The sequence below is a fragment of the Onychostruthus taczanowskii genome, unplaced genomic scaffold (genome assembly GCF_017590055.1).
Source record: "Onychostruthus taczanowskii isolate IOZ18803 unplaced genomic scaffold, ASM1759005v1 scaffold25, whole genome shotgun sequence".
Taxonomy (NCBI): domain Eukaryota; kingdom Metazoa; phylum Chordata; class Aves; order Passeriformes; family Passeridae; genus Onychostruthus; species Onychostruthus taczanowskii.
The window spans coordinates 6,685,120-6,705,947 of NW_024499796.1; the positions used below are offsets into that span (position 1 = coordinate 6,685,120).

The following is a 20,828-nucleotide window of genomic DNA, read 5'->3' on the forward strand; positions in this document are numbered from 1 at the left end:
TGGTGCCTGGGTTTGGACAGATGAAGAGGGGTTTTAACAAATCTGGAGCTCAGGGTCGCTAAATGTGCCTTTTCCTCCCCCACATCTCTTCTTTTGTACTGTGGATTCCCTCTCTGAACTGGCCTGGGTGGCTGCCAGGACACAGAGTGGCACAGGAGATGGCACAGTAAATTGAAAATATGGGATGTCAGCAGAGCAGCACCTGAGCAGCCTCCCACGGGTACTGCATTAGACCCAAACCAACATCCCTTTCTTCCTACTTTGATGCAACAACCATTCCAGTAACTCCTACATCACCACTGCCCTGACATTCAGAGGACAAGGAGCATCTCTGGAAACAAGATCCATGCTGGTCACACCTGCTCTCACTGAAGGCAGTGGCCCAGCTCAGCAGGTACAGGGACACAACACAGCACTGTCACTGCCTCATCTTCTACATCCCGGCAAGGGCTGGGAGGAGTTAATCCCATCCCTGCTGCTAAATGGAACCACCAGGGGCTTATCCAGCTTACCTCCATCTCCCACAGATAAACACAACCCCCCAGGCTCTGAGGATCCCTGCAGACTCCCCCAGCCCAGCTGTCAGTGGCCGTGGGGCAGAGGACAGGCAGCCAAGGGTGCCAGGCTGTGCCCAGCTCTGCCCTGCTGCTCCACCTACCTTTCCTGTCGGTCTCTGTGGCGTGCACCAAGAGAATGTCTCCAGATCCACCACGGACATCTGGCCCATCGTCCCCCTGCAATGGCAACACAACCACGTTAGGCACGGCCCAAGCTGCCTCAGGCCTGGTTTAACACTGCTGTGATTCCAGCTCAGCAACGACTGGCAGCGCACAAAATGCTCCTGGCGCTGCTCGCAGCACAAGCTGGGACACGGATTTCAGTGCTGGGATAATCCTGGAATCTGAACAGAGCATTTGGTGTCCCAGATGAGGAGCTGGGCTGATCCTTGTTCGGGGTCCCTGACTCCCTAAGGCCAGGTTGTGCAGCTCAGGGAAGGCTGAACCTTCTGGCATGAGCAGAATTGAGCAGATTGAGAGAATACTCCCAGGAGACCATTAACAGGGCAGCAGCACTGTGTGAACTGTCTCCAAGTGCAGGATCACGGAGCACAGTGGCTGTGGGGTGGGAGGTCATGCATTCAACCTGCATGCTCCTGGAACATCAAAACCTAGCCAGTTCATGCCCTAATCTGGAGCCATTTGGCCGGAGGTCACCTGAAATGATCCAGTAACTGGCAGAAGAAAACAGCCCTGCTAATTGCTTGACCCCCGCATTACCACTCTCTAAAACACTTCTTTCTTCTAGCTACTGCAATTCACAACTTAAAATATGCAAAACTGATCCACCACTCAGCCAGCAGTTCCCACACTGCAGGAAGCAGCTCACAGTGACAGTTCTATACTGCTTCAGACATGTAGATCAAAAACAAAAGAAAGAAAAAGGGCATTAAGACACAGATCTGCTAGTCCCAAATGTTCAGAAATCACTGATTTTTAAATGTTTTTTAAAGGAAACAATCCATCAGAGGAGGCTGGAGATCTGTCTGCCATCCCTTAGGAATGTCTTTACCATTTAAACATACAAAACAGTGAAACAATCATGCATTACAGCCATGGAGCAACTCTGTCCAAGATGTGAATTTTTCAGGTGACCCTCTGGCAAGAGTCATGAAATACTACTTAGAGAGCATGTAAAAGCTTCTCACTCTCTCCTGCACATCTCAGCTGACCAAAGAACACCCCAGAAGTGCCAGTAAATGATCCATTCTCTGTGATTTCCAGCCAAGCCCCCTGACAGCCTGAAAGCTTCAAAAGCCTGCATGCTCCCTCCAGCTGCATGTCACACACAGCGCGGCTCGAGAGCACGGTGAGCAGAGCTGGCTGGGAGTGCACCCAAGGCTAGACACAAAGCTATTTCTCAAACACTGAAACAATTCCTTTGTCTGCTTTTCCACATCAGTAACATCATGTCCTGCTCATTCACCTGCTGAACCTGCCCTCAGAGAGAAAGGCCAGCACCACCACCCACACCTGGAGGGATTGTGCTCAGGCTCTCAGGTGATTCATTTCAGACTGTCAGAGGCTGAAGAGGTGGGAAGGGGCAGATGGGGAAAAGGGCACAGGATGTGCTGGCTTTTAGGGAGACATCTCACCTTTTGTTAAACCCTCAATTATTGCTGGTGCTCCCTGCCTGTACCAGCATCTCATACTTAAACAGCAGCCTTCACACACACCCCACTTCTGCTGCAACCTAGTTTTTCCTATCTAATAAAAGCTGATGCCTTGTTTGTGCACACAGAGAATCAGATTTCAACTCAGAGTAAACCAAAGAGTATGAAAACAAACCCTGAGTGCACCTACCTCTTGCTTCAGTGTTAATCTAGACATGATTTCACTGTGGTCAATAAGGGACAGCTCATCTACCTCTTCCTCCAGCTGTGATGACTCCAAAGCATCTGGTGACTGTGGCTGCCTGTGACAAAGAAAAGGGAAATAACCTTCATCAAATGACAGCAAGTACACAGACACTCTGGAGGTAAATCTTTTGCAAACAAGCCCAAATGTCTGTCTCTAACTCTGTTGTTTTGTGCATCTCTTGAAAAAGAGAAAGATAAACCCTTAGGACATGAACACTTGTCTGTCTGCATTTCTGGCAGACAGGATTTTACTATAAGTACACACTTCCATGTCTCCTTAATCCACCAAATTTTTAGTGCACACAAATCTAAGCCCTTTCTCAAGTGTATAGAGACTGAGCACACTCTACTCATGCACATCTTAGTCAGTTCATGACCCGCTGTGCTGAGACAAGGGGAGATGACAGGCTCTTGTGCTGCAGGAAAATAGAGCAGAAAATCATGACCATTTTTTTGGTCCACATCCCCCTCTAGAATTGGTTGGTACTTTTGTGCCAGGACATGTCCTCTCTGTGCCTGTATTTCTAAAAAAAAAAAAAAACCAAAACAAAGTACTCATGTTCCTCATAGCTTTCCCCAGGCCAAAATCCTGTGCACCAGTCAGTATTTTGGGCAGACAGTGAGCTTTGCAGAGCACTCTTGGGTTGTCTCCTTCACTGCAGGGATTAAAACCCTCAAACCAACTGCAGGAAAATGGGGGAGGGAAGTTGACTGTCACACACAAATCAACGCTGTTCTTGTTTTTGCTTTAGAAATGCAATTGCAGAGCAATCTCGAGCAGCAGGGAAGCACTCACTCCACTCCTCCTGAAGCCCATCTGTTACAGCTTGCACCTCTTCATTTACATAGGCAAATGACAGCTAAGAGCATTAGGAGGGATATAAAGCCTCCTGCTCTGGGGCCTCAGCCAGCCTCTAACTAGCAGGGTTAGGAAGAAATTTCCTTCTGGAAGACTATTCCAAACAGCAATGCACACTATTTTCACACATTTCCCTGGAAGCAGGAGGGAGTAGCCAGTGTCAGGGACAGCACAGCCACTGAGATGGACTGAGGATGCTGACACAGGCTGCATTAACGCCCATGGGCTCCTTGAGCTCAACAAGGACATCTTGCCAGGGCTCTCCTCATTCAGCAGGATCCCACCAGGCACTGGCTGTGCAAAAAAAAAGTGGGCTTAGAAGTTTAGACAACATGGAGGAGGGTTAGGGCAGACCAGGCAGCCCCAAGGATGGTTTGGCAGAGGGGATGTTGGGACTCTGCACCCTTTGAACCTGGAAGGAGGACACCAGGGGTCAAGGCTCACCTTTCAGCACCATCTTTGCCCTCCTTCCCCACGGCACTGCTGTTCGAAGCCGAGTCTTTGGAGTCTTTGACAGGGGGAGATTCCTGCCAAGAGAAAGGAGTTTTTCATCATTACACGGGGTCCTTGAGCCCAGCCAGCCTTGCATTTACAGTCTGCCTGCCTCTAAATGGCCCTTTACTGTAAATTCCTACAGAGCAGTTAAAGATTGATGCAAGTTAATGCCAAATGCCAGGAAAACACAGAAGTTAATCAGACAGGAAATTTGGGACCATCTCTGGAGACTAGTGTAATTAGTACTGTTTGCTTTTAACATTGTGAAATGATGCTGAAAGTTACAACACAAGTCAGCTGTTGTCTTGGATTTTAACCCTCTCATGACCTTTTATTTTTCCTCCAGCTCTTCCTGTTGAAATACACTTTGCCTCCTGCTTTAATCCAAACAGACACAATCAGCTCTAAGCTCTCCAGTTTCAGTTCCCCTCCTGATCACAGCCCCCCTGCCTCAGGGGGTGGATGCTCACTGCTCCCTACCTCCCTTCTCTCTCATCAGAAGAGGTTTTGCAATGATGCAACGTTTCCACTCCACGACTCAAGGCTGTGGAAATGAGGCTAATGCAAAAAAGCAGAACCAGCTGAACCCGCGGCACGGAACAGCAGGTAGAGAGCTCAGAGCAAAGATACAGCATTTTAAATTAGCCATTTATTAAGGAGACAAACAGCCATGAACAGCAAATGGGAATATTAATCCAGCAGTGTCGGAGTTCAGAATTATTTAACATCATGCAGAGTGAAGCTTGGAAAATGCAACCTAGTGAACAGACAGGACTGAAAGCACCTCCATGCTATCCACTCAGCATGGAAACACCCTGCTGAGCCTGGGTTTCTTGGTGCCTGCAGGATTTTTCCAGACTCTATCTGCAAAGCCATTTGCTTCAAAGCTGAGAACCTGCTCAGAGCTGCCCAAAAGAATGGGCCTGCCCAGATGTGTCTCCTGAGGGGAAGTGATGGGAGCACTATCTCTTGGTGTATTTAACACCGCCATGGATAAAGGTCCTGGAGACATCCTGCAGGGGATGTGCCTTCCAAGAGGAGGGCAGGCAAAAGGATCACCACGGACTGCTGCCAGTTTCCTATGACCCAACAGGAAGTTGGGACCTCCCTGGAATGGAAAACGCCCTGGCTCCTCTAGGAAATATCTAAGATATAAGGCTTAGGTAAAGGAAGAAACAGCATGTGAGCACAATGCTAAATCAATCATTTACTTTGCAACCAGTGAAGGAAAAAATAAGTATTTAGTGCTAGTATTTAAGCTTTCTGTATTAAAATAGGGAAGGCAAAGCAGTTACAAGAAAAGATGTGGCCTCAGGATGGCTCAGGGTGCAGCTCTCTGGAAGGGAACTCCACGCAAGCAGCTCCAAACAGCCAGCGAAGCGCAAAGGAAACAGCGCGGCAGGAGAAGCCATCCTGACCCCAAAAGCATCTCCTGCTCTGCACCTGCACCAAGAGGGTCCCCAAACCTGCAGCCAGGAGTGGGCAAGCAGAGGGATGGCTGGGGAGCTGGGGCAGCAGGATGGACAGGGAGCTGCAGGGTGTGCAGAAGAGGCCGGTGCCAAGCGCGTGAGCCCCGGTGTGAACTGGCATGCACCAGGCAGCCCCTCCAGGGCCGGCCTCTCAGGGCTGTTACTTACTCCTTCAGAGCCTGGGAGTTCCCCGTTGCTCTGGCCAGAGGAATACAGATTGACATATTCACCCTCACCAGCCTCCTCACTGGCGTTTTCACTCTGAGGGAGACAGGATGAAAGGAAATACGTGATGGTGCCCCCAGCTGCTGTCACCTCCCTCTGTCTCTGTGGCCAACAGTGGCCACTGAATCTGTACCATGCTGGGGATCATTATTTCTGGCTCTGGAGGACTATCCTGAAGGCCCTGGGCAGCAGCAGGCACTGCTTTGCAAGAGCTGTGGACTCCAGGTGAGAGTGCCAAGGTGCAGCGGGCGGATTTCAAGGTGCTGGAAGCAGAATGTTCAGAGCTGGACACAGAGCTCCTGTGCTACCCAGGGCAGTCCTGCTGAGTGCAGACCAGCCCTCAGCCCCACAGGCATCAAAGGTATCCCCCAAACTAGGCTACAAGCACGGACTAGACCCATCACACCAGAATAAACCAAACCCTTCTGGGATATAACAGGGACCCGGTGCAAGGAAGATGCAAAGCAAGGTCACGTCCAAAGCGTGAAAAGCTGCACATTTACTCTGTAATCAGTGACCCTCTTCCAAACTTGGCAGAGAGGCAGCACTAGCATGCCCTGTGCTGACAGCTCTAATCCCATCAACTCTCGGCTTTGCAGCAGACCAAAGAGGAACTGTCTTGAAAATGAGGTGTTCAAAAAAGTATCTGTAATGGACAGACCTGCTCAGTGATGTGCAAAGTGATCTGAGACCTCACACTAGCAGAGTGGGAACAGTGTTAGCCTCACTTCACCAACATGTGACAACCTGCCACCCAGCACACAGCTGGGGCTGACGGGAACTGGGAAGAGCAGGAACCTGGAGAGAACAATAGGTTTTACGCACAGGAGAGACAGAGCTGGACTGTACCCACTGCTCCTGGTGACTCAGGAGGGAGCAAGTGGCAACTGCAGGATGGGAACTGCTGTTAGGAGCCTGCATTTAGTAACTACCAACCTCACAGAACACTCCCTTACCTCCCTCAGTTTTGTCTTACAATTGCAGGAAGCTACAGCCAACTCTCCCCTTCAACAGCATTTGACATTTTGTGTTTCCTATATCTGTGTAACACCTTCTAAAACCTGCTGAGGTTGTCCATTTTTTTTCCTAGCCATTTTTACATGAAGTTTCCTCTCTGCAATCCACACACATTTGGAAACCAGAGCAGACCACAATTTAGCATGTATTAGTACAAGAGACATTTTCTTTAAAAGAAAAACCCCAACAAATAAAGGCAGCCTTGCGTGAAGGCGCGTTATCATCTCTTTGGAGAGTCTCACCGAAGGCGTCTGGAGAGAATCAGTGAAAGAGCTTTCAGAAGGAAGGCAGACAGGAGCATTCCCGTTAAAGCTGCTCTCCTGAGAAGAGGAGTTTGGCACATCCACAGTGCTGGGTGACTGGCTGGCTGCAGCGGGCACCGCTAGGTCGGGGCTCTGGGACAGATGGACGGGCGGAAAAGGCGGGGTGGAGCAGGAGGAGGAGGTAGAAGAGAGGAAAGGAGGTATGGAGACTTGGTTGTGAGGCACAAAGTCCTGGGAGTAGGACCTAAACACAGATTTGTACTGCAGGACGCAGAGACACAACACAAAAACAAGGAAGATGGGGAAAGGAAAGAGACAGACAAAAGAAAAAGTAATTAGATTGGCAGCAGCATAGCAGTGACAGCACAAGGCATTTCTAACACAGGCAGCACTATTTTACCATCCACACACTAGAGCAGGGACTGCCACCTGGGATACATCAGCCAGGCTTTTCCTGGAGAGGCGTGTTCTTGCACCAGCAGCAGCCTGGCTGCTCATCTCACCGAGGGAAAGTGAGCAGCAAGGTGGGACCTGCAGGTATCCAGCCTTTGCCAGGCAGGGGAAAACCTGGATAGCTCAGAACTGCTAAGGCAGCGCCCCTGAAAATCACCTGAGTGGAGGAAAGGATGTGAAGGCACACAGAAAGCACAACTCTGAGCATGCTGGAAGCATGTACATAGAGAAAACTACTTCAACTGCTTATTGCTTTTCTGGGATTTTCCACAGGATCCAAATTTAAGATGCTTTTTGCTCCAGCCCTGTAATTTAACAGCTACTGTGTCAAGTCTGTTCCAGAACACACAGCTCCCAGGGAGGAGTGGCTGGATACTGCCTTCAAAGTTACACTGAAGGATAAAGGAGATTATGCTGATACTCCTTCCCATTCGTGAAAAACAGGGAGCAAAAATGGTAATTGCCCTCAGGAGTGATGAATTCCTTATCAAACCAATCCTTTAATGCAGTGCCTTGAAGAGTCAGCTGAAGAGATGAAAAGAGATCATCTGCGTAAAGCTTTATTTCACTATCTCTCCTAATCATCAGATTACTGTTCAGATAATATTAAACAGGGTGCAGTGGGAATATATTGTGCCAAGAAAAACAAGAGCAACCCTCTGTCTTTTAACATCTGGTGCTAGTAAGATTTGCCATCAGGGTAAGTCCAAAACAAAGCTGACTACCATTAAAAAAAAAAAGACAATAATGCTAAACCTGCTGGAGAGGAGTTTATTTTAAAACTTGCAAAGCTGGTCATAGTCAAGTGGACTGAAAGGAGAATCACATCATCCAAAAAATCCCAGGTTGGAACACAGTTGTGGTGCTGCTCCGTTGAGGGATCTGCTGCAGGACAGCGCAGCACAGAGCTCTCAAGAAGCACTGACACAAACTTGCTCAAACCAGGCTGAAAAGTGACACCACTGTGATGTAGAAAGAAAGGGAATCAAAGGCAGGAATTGGAGAATTCAGGCTACATTTTCTCAGGAGAGTTGAGCAGTTAAGAAAAAGCAAAGCTCAGTCCATCACCTGAGCCCCAGCTCAGCACCCAGCTCAGCAGAGGTATTTTTGTTTCCAGCTAGGAAAGATGTGGGCTTAAAAATCTAAACTGAGAACAGCCTCAGGCCAGAAGCCTGGTCAAAAAAAGCTTTTCCACTACAAAGGAAAGGAAATGTAAAGGTCAATGACTAGGCTTTACCTTCCACCACCTTAATCCTTGAGTGGCTGTGCCTTGTGCCTTGTGTGGAGTCCAGCAGTGCTCCGGGTGTATTCTCAGGGCCCAAAACAAATTGCAGGCCGTAATACAGAGGAGAGGAGGGGGATGCTTTGGAAAGAGAGCTTAAAAGACTACTGAAAAATAATTAAAATGCAAATCCCCACCATGTGCCCGTGGCTGAAGGAGACTGGCTCTAGGACAGGCTCCTCTCTCTTCCTGCCCGTTTCTTTCCGGATGAGCAGCGCTGGCTCCAGGGACACTGTCAGCTTTTGGAGCTGCCTCGGTAACAATGACAAGTCTAATCTCTGTATTTACTTTCTGCCTGGATAAATGCTCTACATTTATTCATTTTCACTTGCATGGCACAAACCTCTAAATCCCCCGTAAGACGCCAGGCTCATGACATCATCTTGGCTCAGCAGATTCATTATGCCTGCCTGGTATTTCATGATCTCACTGGCACTAATATTCCAATGATCACCCCAAGTCCCAGCCTAGACCCCAAACCACTGCTCAACAGCTCAAGAAAGCACTCAAAAAACTGCTGTGCTGATAACAAGATCCTTTGCTCCTGCAGAGGAAATAATTAGCTCCAGCAGAAGCTCTGTGCCAGCTCCCCCATTGCTGGACTTCCTGCACCCACAAGACACGGGCGGCACACACTGTCCTTCACTTTGTAGTTGATGGACATCTTCCACCCAGGAGGTCCAGGGGGCTTTGTCCCTGACCTGCTGAACCCAGAGGAAAAGGCAGGCTTTTGCAAAGCAGCAGTGGAGCTCACGCAGGGCAGGAGTGAAAGGAAATGATGTCCTCAGCCAAGTCACTCTGGGACAAGCCCTGCGTGAGCTCCTGGCAGGGTTAGCTCAGGGCAGACTCTGCTTCCCTGCCTGCAGCCTGGACCAGCAGCTCAGGGAGGTGAGTTACTGCTGCTGGGGCAGGAACATTTGCACAGATCCTGCCTCGAGGAGCTTCACGCACATTAATCCTAATTTGAACGCAATTTAGACCTAAATACAACATAACATTGAAGAAATTGTAGAAGTTTGAATGCAGATAAGTCAGTACTGACAATCACTGTATGTTTCTCTCTCTCCCTGGTCTCATAATACACCTTCAGAACAACTTCTTGGCATGAGATAAGTTGACAATGCCAGCTTAAGGCCCAGGTACCCATGAAAATGCATTAATCTTCATTATGTGATCTGTGAACAATCATTTAAGGATGCAGACAGGCTCTCAGCATGCTGTTAACAAAGGGAACAGTGCAGAGAAGCCTTTGGTGTGCTGGCATTAATTAGTCAGCCTGCTCTCAACTTCCAATCTTGTTGTAAAGTTGCATCTTGTAGAAAGGGAGCCAGGGAGCCCCCTCCTTCCTCCGGAGCCTGCAAGCAGCTCTGGAATTCCAGTTATGCAGCCGTGCTGGGACAAGAGCCAAGAGTGAGGCATACTTTTCAAAGGGAAAAAATCCCACCCTGCAGTGGAGATGATGTCCATATGGCACCCATTCCTGCTGCTCCCCAGTCCGACCCAGCCCAGCCAGCAGCTGCCCCAGGAATTGCAGCAAAGGCTTCCATGGGATCTGGGTGTTGTCCATCTCCTGGAAGCCTTGTCATCCTCTAAAATAAATACTTTTTTGGGGAGGGGACAGTCCATTCAACACAAGGAAACAAGCCATCCTTTAATGCTCCCCCCAAGAGGCAGCAGTTTATCTTGGAAACCAATCAGTGCTTGTTTTAATCAGCTTCTCAGAGTTTCCTGCAGGGTCAGTCAGGCCTCGGTTACGGCTTCACGGACACAGCCTCCTACTCCATGGCTCTGCTTTAAGTGAAGTACTTCCAAATAACTTCTGGGAAAGCTACAAAACAGGGTGCAACAGGAATCTATGGGAAAGGATGCTCCCCTGTATCCCAACTCTGGCCACACTGCCAGCTCCCACCACAGGACCAGAAGAGGGGCTCCCAGCATGAATGACTCTGACCTGTGACAGCAAATGGCTGAGAGAGGAAGAGAGAGCTCCCTCTCCCCTTACCAGGGCAGAGGTTTTTAAAAAAACCTCTCTGCCACTTGGGAAGTGCTTGCACAAAGCCAGCTTTGAGCTGGGAGCAGTCTCATCTCCTGGGAGCAGCAGGAAGCCAACGTGCCTAGCCCTGAACATTTACCACACACCGTGACACAGAGGTCTCCCAGAGACAGCATCTTTCAACCTTTTCAATTTGCTGCCTTTGATTTTTTGCAACTGTGAATATTTCAGAACAGCTTTCCATCATTAGAAGCCTTGTTCCAGGATGTCCCAAAGGTCACTGACATTCTGGCTGTTTATTTGGATGAGATGGCAGGAGATAAGCACTTTTTTCTATTAAAACTTATTTAGGAGAGATGCTTCTTCACACTCACTAGGCATGGCTGACCACAGCTAACAGGGGGATGGGGTATACATGCACAGAGTCAGTGGTTCCAAGTTACAGCAGTCTCCAGCCCAAATCCAAAGTTGAATTCAATTATATGGCTGACAGAGCATCTGCAGCATCAGCAGACACAGTCTTTACCTTTTAAGCACAGCCTTCTCAGTTACCCTATGGACTTCTGCCAAATTAATCTGCCATCCTCCCAGACACTCCCAGATCAGGTACAGCATCAGATTCCCAAAGTATGAAGCTATCAGAGGAAAGGCTCAATCTTTTAGATCTCCTCTGCTAATGTTATTAAGGGAACTATGTGGGCAACGTGCCAGAACTGGATGCCCAAATTGTAACAGTACAGAATTATGTTCACAAAATACTGGGTGTTGCAAAGTCATTAGACCCTAAGAATATAATTGCACAGACAACTATTTGAAAAGACTTCCTATCTCATAACACAATGCTGGGCTTCCAGGTACTTTTGCTAATGAGGAAGGAAATGCTCCTGCAATGAATGGCTGGAAACACAAGCTGCCAACAGAATGGCTTCAAGCACTGCCACAGGAAAGGCAGCAACTCCTCAGGCTGGAATGTTTCTCAGCAAGGCCTCTGACCTGGCTGCAGAGCTGACCTCCCTGGTTTTAATTGATGGTTAGCACAGTACAGGGATGGATGGGGCTTTTTGTGTCTCCTGGCTTCTGCACAAGAAAACAGAAAATCCAAACTTTTCCTTGTGGAGGACAGATTCCTGCACATCTTTGTAACAGAACAAATAAGGGGGCAGCAGGGGAAGAAAACATTTGTAAGATTTATTAACCATGCATCCTTCTTCGGAAAATATCAGATTACAATTCAGTTGCACCTACAGCATCAACTCTTTAGCTTGTGGATAAAGCCCCCAGATCAAGATGGCAGATCTAGAAACTCTAGATCTCTAGACTCTGTCTAGAGACCAAGACAAGACTTCTAAAAGATCAGTCACACAAAAAACATGGGATGTGTGGCCTGTGAAGTCAACGTGGGGCTGGTCAGAAAGACCTACAGAGACCTGCAGTGTTCCAACTGCAAGGAAAATGTATAAACCCGCAGAGGAAGTGGTTTTCATCACCTCAGAGGATCCAGTGATGCCAGCAGGCAACAGCACTATTAATACCAATGTCCAAGCCTGCCATAGGCAGTGGAAATGAACACAAACACATAAGGAATGCTAAACAGGAAAGACAAAACAATACCTAAGTCAGAGCAGCTGGTTAAAGGGATGCAAATCTTTTCAATCCCCCTTCCCTCTGCTCCAAATTAAGGAGCCAAAGCCTTAGGACAGGAATGAGCAAACACATCATGACTTCCCAGCCGTGGTTTGACTGAGGCTCCCACCATCTGAATGAAAAGAGCTGGGTCTCTGCTGAGGGCCAGAGCCTGGAGTGTGCTGCAGGCTGGAAGTGAGCTCCAGGAACGGGAACAAGGCAGGGAAAACGTGGGGAGCACATGGCTGCGTCGTGCACGCCTTTAATCACTTCTTTGACCCCCCTTTTCCTGAACATACGTTAGCATGCACACAAGAAAGAAGAACAGTTGCTGTGAATTTTCTGTGCACTTGCTCAATTTGCTCAAGAATGGTGAGAACAAGTGAGAACAGAAGCGCTGAACTGGAGCTTTCATAAGGAAATCACTTGCGCCTTCTGCTGGAATCTGACAGCCAATTGGTTTCTGGTAAATTACTGGAAATGTTCCTTAATTAAAAAGAAAACATAAGAAAAAAACCCAACATTTTGAGAAAGGCAACTTATTTCTCCACATGAAGGATGCAGCCAAATTTCCACTAATGGCATGTACATGCCTTGGAGATACAAATGTTCCTTGTTTCAGCAAGGAAAAGCTTCCACAGGACTTTCTGCCTTGGTGGGAAACCTGTGGATGGGCAGCAGTGGAGCTCGTCACTGGGAATTTCCTCTACCAGTGCAGAGTTCTCCAGCTGCCAGGAAGTAACGAGGTTTCAACATCTGATTATTCCTGCTGCCTGCCCACCCATTTCCAGGCAAACAGCACAAGGATTGATTAAACCAAGGGACAGCAGCTCTGCTCACAAGAAGGGAGGGAGGTGATGAGCTGGAGAGAAACTGCTGCCAACCAGAACCAAGGACAATGCCTTCTCGTTGCAAATCTCCTTCCCCACTGCTCAGAACTTTCAAAAGAGGTGGGAATCCCTTGAATGATTCTTGACAGTACAATCCAGTGGTCCCCCCCGTGTGGGATTTAATGGCTAAGCTGTCCATGGGATGGGGAACCTGATGCAGTTCCTTAGAACACCAGCCCACACTACCAACACAACCCCTGCTGGCACAGAGGCCAGACACGAGTCAGACTCGGATAAAAAACAGCTCAACTTGCCAAACCTATGAGGTCTGATCCAGTTGCTCAAGATCTGCCTCTATCCAGTAAAAGCTATTACCTCTGACACAATTTCCTGCAAAGGAGGGAAAAGCACAATTAGTGGGCTGACAGAGCAGCAGAGGCAGCTGGGCTGCAACAGCCCCTGCAGTGCTGACTGGAGAGAAAGGAGTCATGGCTCTAGAAAAATTAATCCATTAAAAATTAAAAGATGCTCTGAACAACTTCACCTCTTTTCTGCTGTCTGAAAACAGTCTTGTTAAGCCATGTAAATCAGGAGTAAGGCACTAATCCTTCACCTGGAGCACAGAGCTAAGGGGATGACAAGCAGAACGTGGTGCTGGCTCAGCCTCCCTGCTGCTGGCATGTGAACAGATGGGGACAGGGACAGGTCCTCCCTGGGAGTGACTCCTGTGGCCTCCCTAGCCAGTCTCCAGGGAAGGAAAAAAAGCACAGGGCACTTTCTGAAAACTGGCTACACTTGCATGGCCTTGCTGACACTGGGTCAGTGGACAGCCATCGAGTTCAGCAGCTCGGACTTCCTGGTATTGATCCAAGGAGGATTTTGCTTCCTGTGCAGAATGAGTAACAATTTATGTAGGAGACATATAATTTTAGGAGATCTGATAGCCACCACTGCTATCTGCGTCCACAAGAGGCCGAGTGCTCAGCTGGCAGTGTCTGAAAGGTGTGCTCTCCCTGGCACTGACTCTCTCACTGGGGCTGGTGGCAGCTAATGCTGATTTTTGCCAGTTTATTTTTTACCAGCACTCACTTGAGTGCCCTTTCCCTAGGGAGAGAGGGGAAACGAAGACAAGAGGCTATGAGGAGCAGAGCAGCAGGCTGAAGTGCTCCTGGTGCAGCTCGTGGCATCCCTAGAGTGAAACCTCCCAGGGCAGATTGCAGGAGGGGCTCTGCTCCTTCCAGGGCTGATGGAGGGTGTCACCCTGGGAGGCATCCAAACCCCCACAGCTGTTTCACATCTCTGTCTTATTAGGGATAGGGGAAACAGGATAAACTGTGGTTATGGTATTACATGGGTCAGCTATGATGCACGTAAGGACATTGGTATTCTGTAGCTCAAAGAGACACTTTCATAGTGAAAATCTCATTTTTGGCTGTGAAAAAATAGACCAGATAATGAGAAACTATGAAATTATCCTAATTTAAAAGCACTAATGGAAAAATCACCATTTTTAATTCAGCTTATTTCATTTGACAGTGCCCTGTCTCATTGCGCCTCAGCTCCAGCCATTTAATTTACCCCTCACCAAATCCTTCCAAAAATGAGTAAGGATTTTTTAATGAAGTTTTAAGATTTCTTAAAATAATATATTCACAGTAATGTAGTCCAAAGTAAGATGAGAATGGGTCAGAGCAATTTAATAGGTAGTAACCATTTAATCCAATAAGGACGCTTTTTTAAATCAAAGTGCCCACGTATTTTTAGAACATTACAGAATCATATTTATAGCCTCTCAATTAAATCAAAAATAGTCAAGTACTTTTATCTAGTCCTACAGTTCCATGTTCTGCCAGCAAGGACCACTACCAAGTAAGAGAGCTGTACAATTCAGGACTTTTATTTCAAATTTTAGAACTGTTTACCACAAATTTATGCAAACACTAACCTTGCCACCCCTCAGCCTTTTCATCTGTGCAGCAGAGCTGTGATACTGCTCTCTCTCACACAAGTGGAAGCCAAAAGCTTTCATTCATGGCTTGTGAAGTAGCTCTACTTGTAAAGCACTTGAATACTTTCTTCTTTGGACCAGTGATTATCACTAATTTTTAAAGAATGAGTAAGTGCTGAAATGGGAAGACAGCACAGTGGGAGGATACTGTTTTCAAACATTTCATATTAAACTAATTGAACACTTCGGAATCTTCTCAAGTCTTGTCTGATAATTTCTTTTCCAGAAGAAGCCTAATTTACTAAACATCCAGGTCACTGTCAAAAAATAGTGTATTCTCAGTTGTCATCACATGGCAATCAGAGCATAACCACATAGTTTTACATGGAAATGAGCCCCATACTGATGAGCTGGTAGAATCCCATGGTTGAATTTAATTTCATTTTATTAATACTTTGTTATTACTACCATTTAATTTAAGCAGCTGATCAGAGACTCAAGCAGTGCTCTAGTACTATTCTGATTTAAATGACTTCCAGCTCCTCCTGCCATTTTCTCTTCAGGCTGCTCACAAGTGCTGTAGGAGAGAAAACCCTGCTCATCCATCAGCAAATCATACAAGCAAACTGAGCTTGTTTGGGACCACGGAGACATGAAGGGAAGCAGACAGGCAAAAATGAGATGGAAGATCTAGTAGAGGCCGCTTTCCAGAAAAAAAATAAAAATAAGGAGCTGCAGCCCGTTTCACGTGTTTGACTAAATCCATGGATTTTGGGGACAGCATCTTGTTATTTCTCCCAAGGCCAGGCTCACACAGCAGCCTTTAATTGACTCATCCACATCACTGGCATTATGCAATGGGACAAAAAGACTTTGCAGCTCCAGCCTGGGGCACACTGAGGTCACAGGAGTGTGCCTGGGCACACAGGCCAGCTCTCCTTCCTCAGTCCCCTGCCACAAATGTCAACATGGGAAAAAGGCTACACCTCCCCTTGGCTTCACTTGGTGAGATTTACACTTGGGGAGACTTATTCTTGGTGAGACTTACACTTGGTGAGACTTACACTTGGTGAGATTCACACTTGGGGAGCTTCACACTCGGGGAGATTCACACACCGTTTCTCCCACCTGGCTGGCGACTACAGGAGTTCAAAAGCCCCCAGAGGAACCTCCAGGTTCACCTGAGAGGGCAAGCACAGAACTGGCCCAGCAGTGATCAGCAGTCAGACAATACCCACGCGTTCCAGAGCAGAGGGAACTCACCGAGTGCACAGGGAAGGAGCTGTGCCGGCTGAGAAAGGAGTTAGAGACTGACATAGTGAGGCCCTGAGTGGCACCGCAGTCCTCGGGGCTGAAGGGCACTTTAGGTTGCTGGACACAGTAGGAGACAGAAGAGAAAGAAGAGGCAGCATAGGAGGCCTGCTGAGGAAGGGGGAGAAAGCAGGAGACACAAGACACAGAGAAAGAGAGCACAGAAAAGGCGGTGAATAAAGGGCAAGAAAGGCTAGCTGTAAAACAATGCATATAATGGCTGGCTAAACAAACAGCTATTCATACAGCTCATCAGAGCCAGACACACCAATATGCCTTTCTTGAGCTCAAGAGGCACGACAAAAATCACAATTCAAATCTTCTTTGTTTCACAAATCCCTGAAAAAATGAACTCCTGCCTCCCCCTCCCCTCTCAGCCGTGGACAGCTGCTGCTGGCACAGACAAGCTGCTCCTCGCTGCCCTTTTGTCCCCCTGCCGTGGGGACAGACACCCAAAGGAGGAACTGCCTCCAAGCACACACTTCTTGCACATTGCTATTTTTTAATGGCAACCTGCAGATTAGGAACTTGGCCTCTCCAGTGTGAGCTGTGGATCCTCACTGGTACTGCTGTGAGACTGGGTGACAGTGACATGCTGCCATTTCTCTGTCCAGCCCAAGATAATAAAAATTTGCATAGGAGGCAGCTATTACACTGTAAGTGACAAATCCTAGCAAGGAATTTCTCCTGAATTCCCCTAAGGAAAGGAGACTGAGAGAGGATAAGGTATATTCTCAGAGTTTCTGAATAAAACATACAATGTAAATATACAATCTTATTTTTGATTAAGATCTGAAGCTGACAAGAAAGGACTTCCTCATTATTATATTATAGAGGAGTCCATCCAGCAAAACTTGCTGCTAGAGCAGCTGATGCCCATTTGATTAGCCAAATCAAAAACTCCCAGGGCAGCAGGAGCAGTGGAACAAGAGCCTGGTGGCTTTTACAGGGACTGTTGAATAAGCCATCACCTGCTTGCACCTCTTTCCCAACAGAGGGATGAAGGGTGGGAGGCTGCACTTGAAGAAACCTTTCCTTCAGGGGAACTGCAAGCAACACCTTGATGGTATCAACTTGTAAAATGACAAGAATAGCCAGCAGGCAAAGCAGTGACATCTTGGCTGTCCAGAAAATGACTAAAGAGAAGCAAAGAAATGCTTTGCTTCAGCCATCAAATTCAGGACAGGAGCAGAATTTCACTTCTGCACAATGGCTGCAGTAAATCTGTGCTTTGCAAACTCTGCTCATGACTGTGCAGACCAAGTCACCTCTAGAAACATCCCTGAAGTGCAGCCACCTCCAGGAGGGGAAGGCAGGCAAGAGACTGCAAGGTACAAGTGACAGTGCAGGGGTCACACTGATGGGGACCACAGTCCCTGGAGAACTGCCTGATCCTCCAGAGATGAGTCCTTTAGACTCTTTAGTATCCCTGCAAAGCAAATGGGATGCCAGCATTTGAAGTCTTGTCCCCACAAATAATTAGTGCATAATACTCAGTTCAGCTTAGCCAAAAATGTCACTTTATCTTTTTAGGACTCCTACTTGCATCACAGGAATGTAGTTGTGCAAATCCCAAAATTAGAGTTAAAAAGTAACACTCTGGGACAGCCAAACTTTAGCACACAAAACATGAAGAAATATTGCAAGAGTCACCCTCACAATGGTAAAACCATGGCTCTGTTCCCACATTTCCTCCCATTTTTTTAATGCCATGGCCAATTCAAGTAAGCTACATCAGAACAAAATTATTTTTTTAACAGAACAAATAAGATAATTAATATAAACAAAATACCTTAGGTTTGAGTTGGAAAAAAAGAAGAGAGAGAAAAGAAATGAAAACTCTTAAAAGGAAATGGGACAAAATCCCACCCCTCTACTGAGGTTGGAAACAAAACGGCTGCTGCCATCAGTGAGGTCAGGATTTCATCCCCCACACGGAAAATGGCCCTTTCTGTGCTGTTAAACCCACCACCCACACACATGTGGATGTGGAAACAGCCTGGGGGGCCAGCAGAACACTGAGAAACAGGTAAAATCCTCACTCACACAAGGGGACTAACGTGAAGGAAACATGCAGAGTGAAGTAGTGGCTATACCAAAGGTCTGTGCACAACAACATAACAGCAGTTATTCTGTTCAAACAGTAATTATTAGTGGCATCTCTGACAACAGTTTCAAAACAGCAGTGGGAACAACAGTGCAGCAATCTCTTGAAAAAATAGCGTTGCTCAGTGTGCCAAAATCTTCCAAGCAGTTGTCGTTACACAAGCCTGGCACAGATTCAGCCCTGCCATGTGGAAGACAAACGTTTCATTTTTAGGGCATTTTAGGACTTTCAAAGCTTACAGGGAACGGTCTGAACGTGGGGTTGGAAAGCAGTAAAAATTCACATAACGCAAAATGCCTCAAACCACGTTCACAAGCTGCCAAGGAGCACGATGTGGTAACACCAGTGAGACATCCTCCCACCACCTGTGCCTGTCAGGAGCAGGAAGAGCAGAGCTGTTCCTGGGAGCCTGGTGGCCCTGCCAGGTGTCCCCGAGGTGTCACTCACCAGCTGCCGCTGCTTGGGTGGGAGAGCAGGAGGAGGTGCCAGATCTTGAGAGGAGTCTAAGCTGATAAAGGAGTCATTGATGCCGTAGACTTCCCTGAGGTACTTGTTCTTCTTCTGGTAGATGTGCTCGTTCTGAGGGGTCTGGTAGAACATGGAGGGCTGTGGCTCTGAGTAGTCTTCCACAAACTGCATGTAGGCCATCACTGCAAGGCAAAGAGAGGTGGCACTCACTGTGCTGCTCTGCAAACCCCAGCTGAGGGTCAGCAGGCGTGGCGTTCACATGCCCTCTGAACAGAGAGAAGCTGTGAGGCAAGCAGACAAGAAGGAAAAGATAATTCTTACCTCTCTTGCTGTGCCTATGTTGTGCTGAAGTAGAATGCAATGCTGAGATGATTTACCTGAAGTGAGGATGTTTTTGTTCCCTTGGCCTATCAGGGCCAAGAGCTGTGTGTGTGTTGGGCTGTCACGAGACAGTCACGAGAGAATCAGAGATGAGTGCAGCTCTGTGCAGTTGTGAGCAAGGGTGAGTGCAAGGCAGATTCAGTTTAGATGCAATGTATATAGTATAGAATAATAAAGTAATTCTTTAGCATTCCGATGATGGAGTCAGATGCATCATTCTCTCTTCCCAACCTCTGAGTCGCCCGTGCTTTGATAAGCAGGCAGCTGCTTGTCCTCAGAAGGCCACCCACAGCTGCCATGCACCTTGCAAATCTAGATATCCATCCTGCCAGCCAGCACACGACAAACACCAGCCCAGGCCACAAACACAGCTGGTAATACTCTGGAACCAGTGAGGTCTCCAAACAGCAACTCGAGAAGTGTCATTCACTGATGCTTAACCCAAATCCTCACATAATCCATGGCAATTCTGAGAGTATTCCTCAACAGGAAGTCAGCAAAACCACCAGAATAGCCTAAATCTGCTTTTTAGGAGTGTAACAATGCAACCTGGACAATAAATCTGTAATTATTCTTGTGCCTACAGTAAGTCTCATGTCTGCAGTCAGCAAGATTTCCAGAAGCAGGAGGCATGCAGAGTTTCTCCATTCTAGCAAGCTGATAAAACTGTTATCAGAGAACACCTAGCTGTGAGACTGGGTGTGCCTCTCCCTCAGCTCTTTAAATGCCACTGCCAATCCTGGTACAAAATACTTACAAAACACTTCTAAAAGTGCCACTGACCACGTGTTCCTACCTCCTTAGCTCAAATCCAACACCCTTTGCTCCCATCCCTTTTTAAAGCAACTTACCATCTCAGATTTTCAAATTCAACTGATTCACAAGCTTTTGTGAGATGTGGCTCAATGGCAATTTAAATGGGATCAAACCTTGTCTAGAGGACCTTTTCATTTGTACAATATTCCTTCCAAAATCTGTAAAAACCCCACAGAGGTGAGCCTAAGCAGCTTTGACAGAGGATGAGTTACTGCTGCAATATTTTAGTGTTGGAGGGGGAGGATGACATCCAGTGCCACAGAAAGACTACTACAAACCCGCCCCCATTTATTAAGGATCAGAAGTGTACTGAATAATGTAAAACAAAGAAAGAACCCCCTTCTGCACACCTGAAAGCAGGAGAAACAGATGTACTTAAGTGTCATGGGAAGGACTAACCAAGGCCTTCTTGTAAACATGCTGTCATGCACAAGGCACTGTGATCATCCCTCCCTTCCTCCTAATAAACAAGCAGTTGTTACTTTTTGTAAATCTGGTCATTTGGTGGCAATTTTTCATCTTCTGCTGGCATTTCAGTTGTACAGCTGAAAGGAGTGGATGACTTCAGTGAAAGCTATAAATACAGCGAGCACAATGCAGGATTTGCACATCATGAAGTTGGTTCCCACACTGGCTGCAAGGCAAAGTCCTCTGTTCACCTGCCAAGGCAGACCCCTGGGCCAGCCTTTAAACAGGATACAGCCCTGCAAAAGTGTCAGCAGGAAGGAGTTGCTTTGCACCTGTTTTGGGCACCTTTTTTCAGATTTCCTCTAATATTTTAAACTCCATTTAGAAATGGAGCTAACACAGCTGCCCTTCCCCAAAAGAATTATAACCCTCTTCCAAAAAAACAGAATAAAGTAAAAAAGAAA

At 47.3% G+C, this 20,828-nt stretch overlaps 1 protein-coding gene across 5 annotated transcripts in view; it reads right to left on the reverse strand.

The window, feature by feature from the left end:
- The window catches only part of RAPGEF1 (Rap guanine nucleotide exchange factor 1), an 84,810-nt gene that overhangs the window by 11,052 nt on the left and 52,930 nt on the right, over positions 1 to 20,828 (reverse strand). Inside the window, exons 10-16 of one of the 5 annotated variants that reach the window (XM_041406409.1) lie at positions 18,739 to 18,941; positions 16,137 to 16,292; positions 6,724 to 7,005; positions 5,408 to 5,500; positions 3,720 to 3,802; positions 2,361 to 2,472; positions 659 to 734 (exon numbers count right to left, since the gene is read on the reverse strand). In XM_041406409.1, the coding sequence (XP_041262343.1) occupies positions 659 to 734; positions 2,361 to 2,472; positions 3,720 to 3,802; positions 5,408 to 5,500; positions 6,724 to 7,005; positions 16,137 to 16,292; positions 18,739 to 18,941 (1,005 nt within the window). Of the gene's footprint in view, positions 1 to 658; positions 735 to 2,360; positions 2,473 to 3,719; positions 3,803 to 5,407; positions 5,501 to 6,723; positions 7,006 to 16,136; positions 16,296 to 18,738; positions 18,942 to 20,828 lie in introns of all 5 variants that reach the window. The other 4 variants (XM_041406407.1, XM_041406410.1, XM_041406411.1 and 1 more) reach the window with 4 other exon arrangements.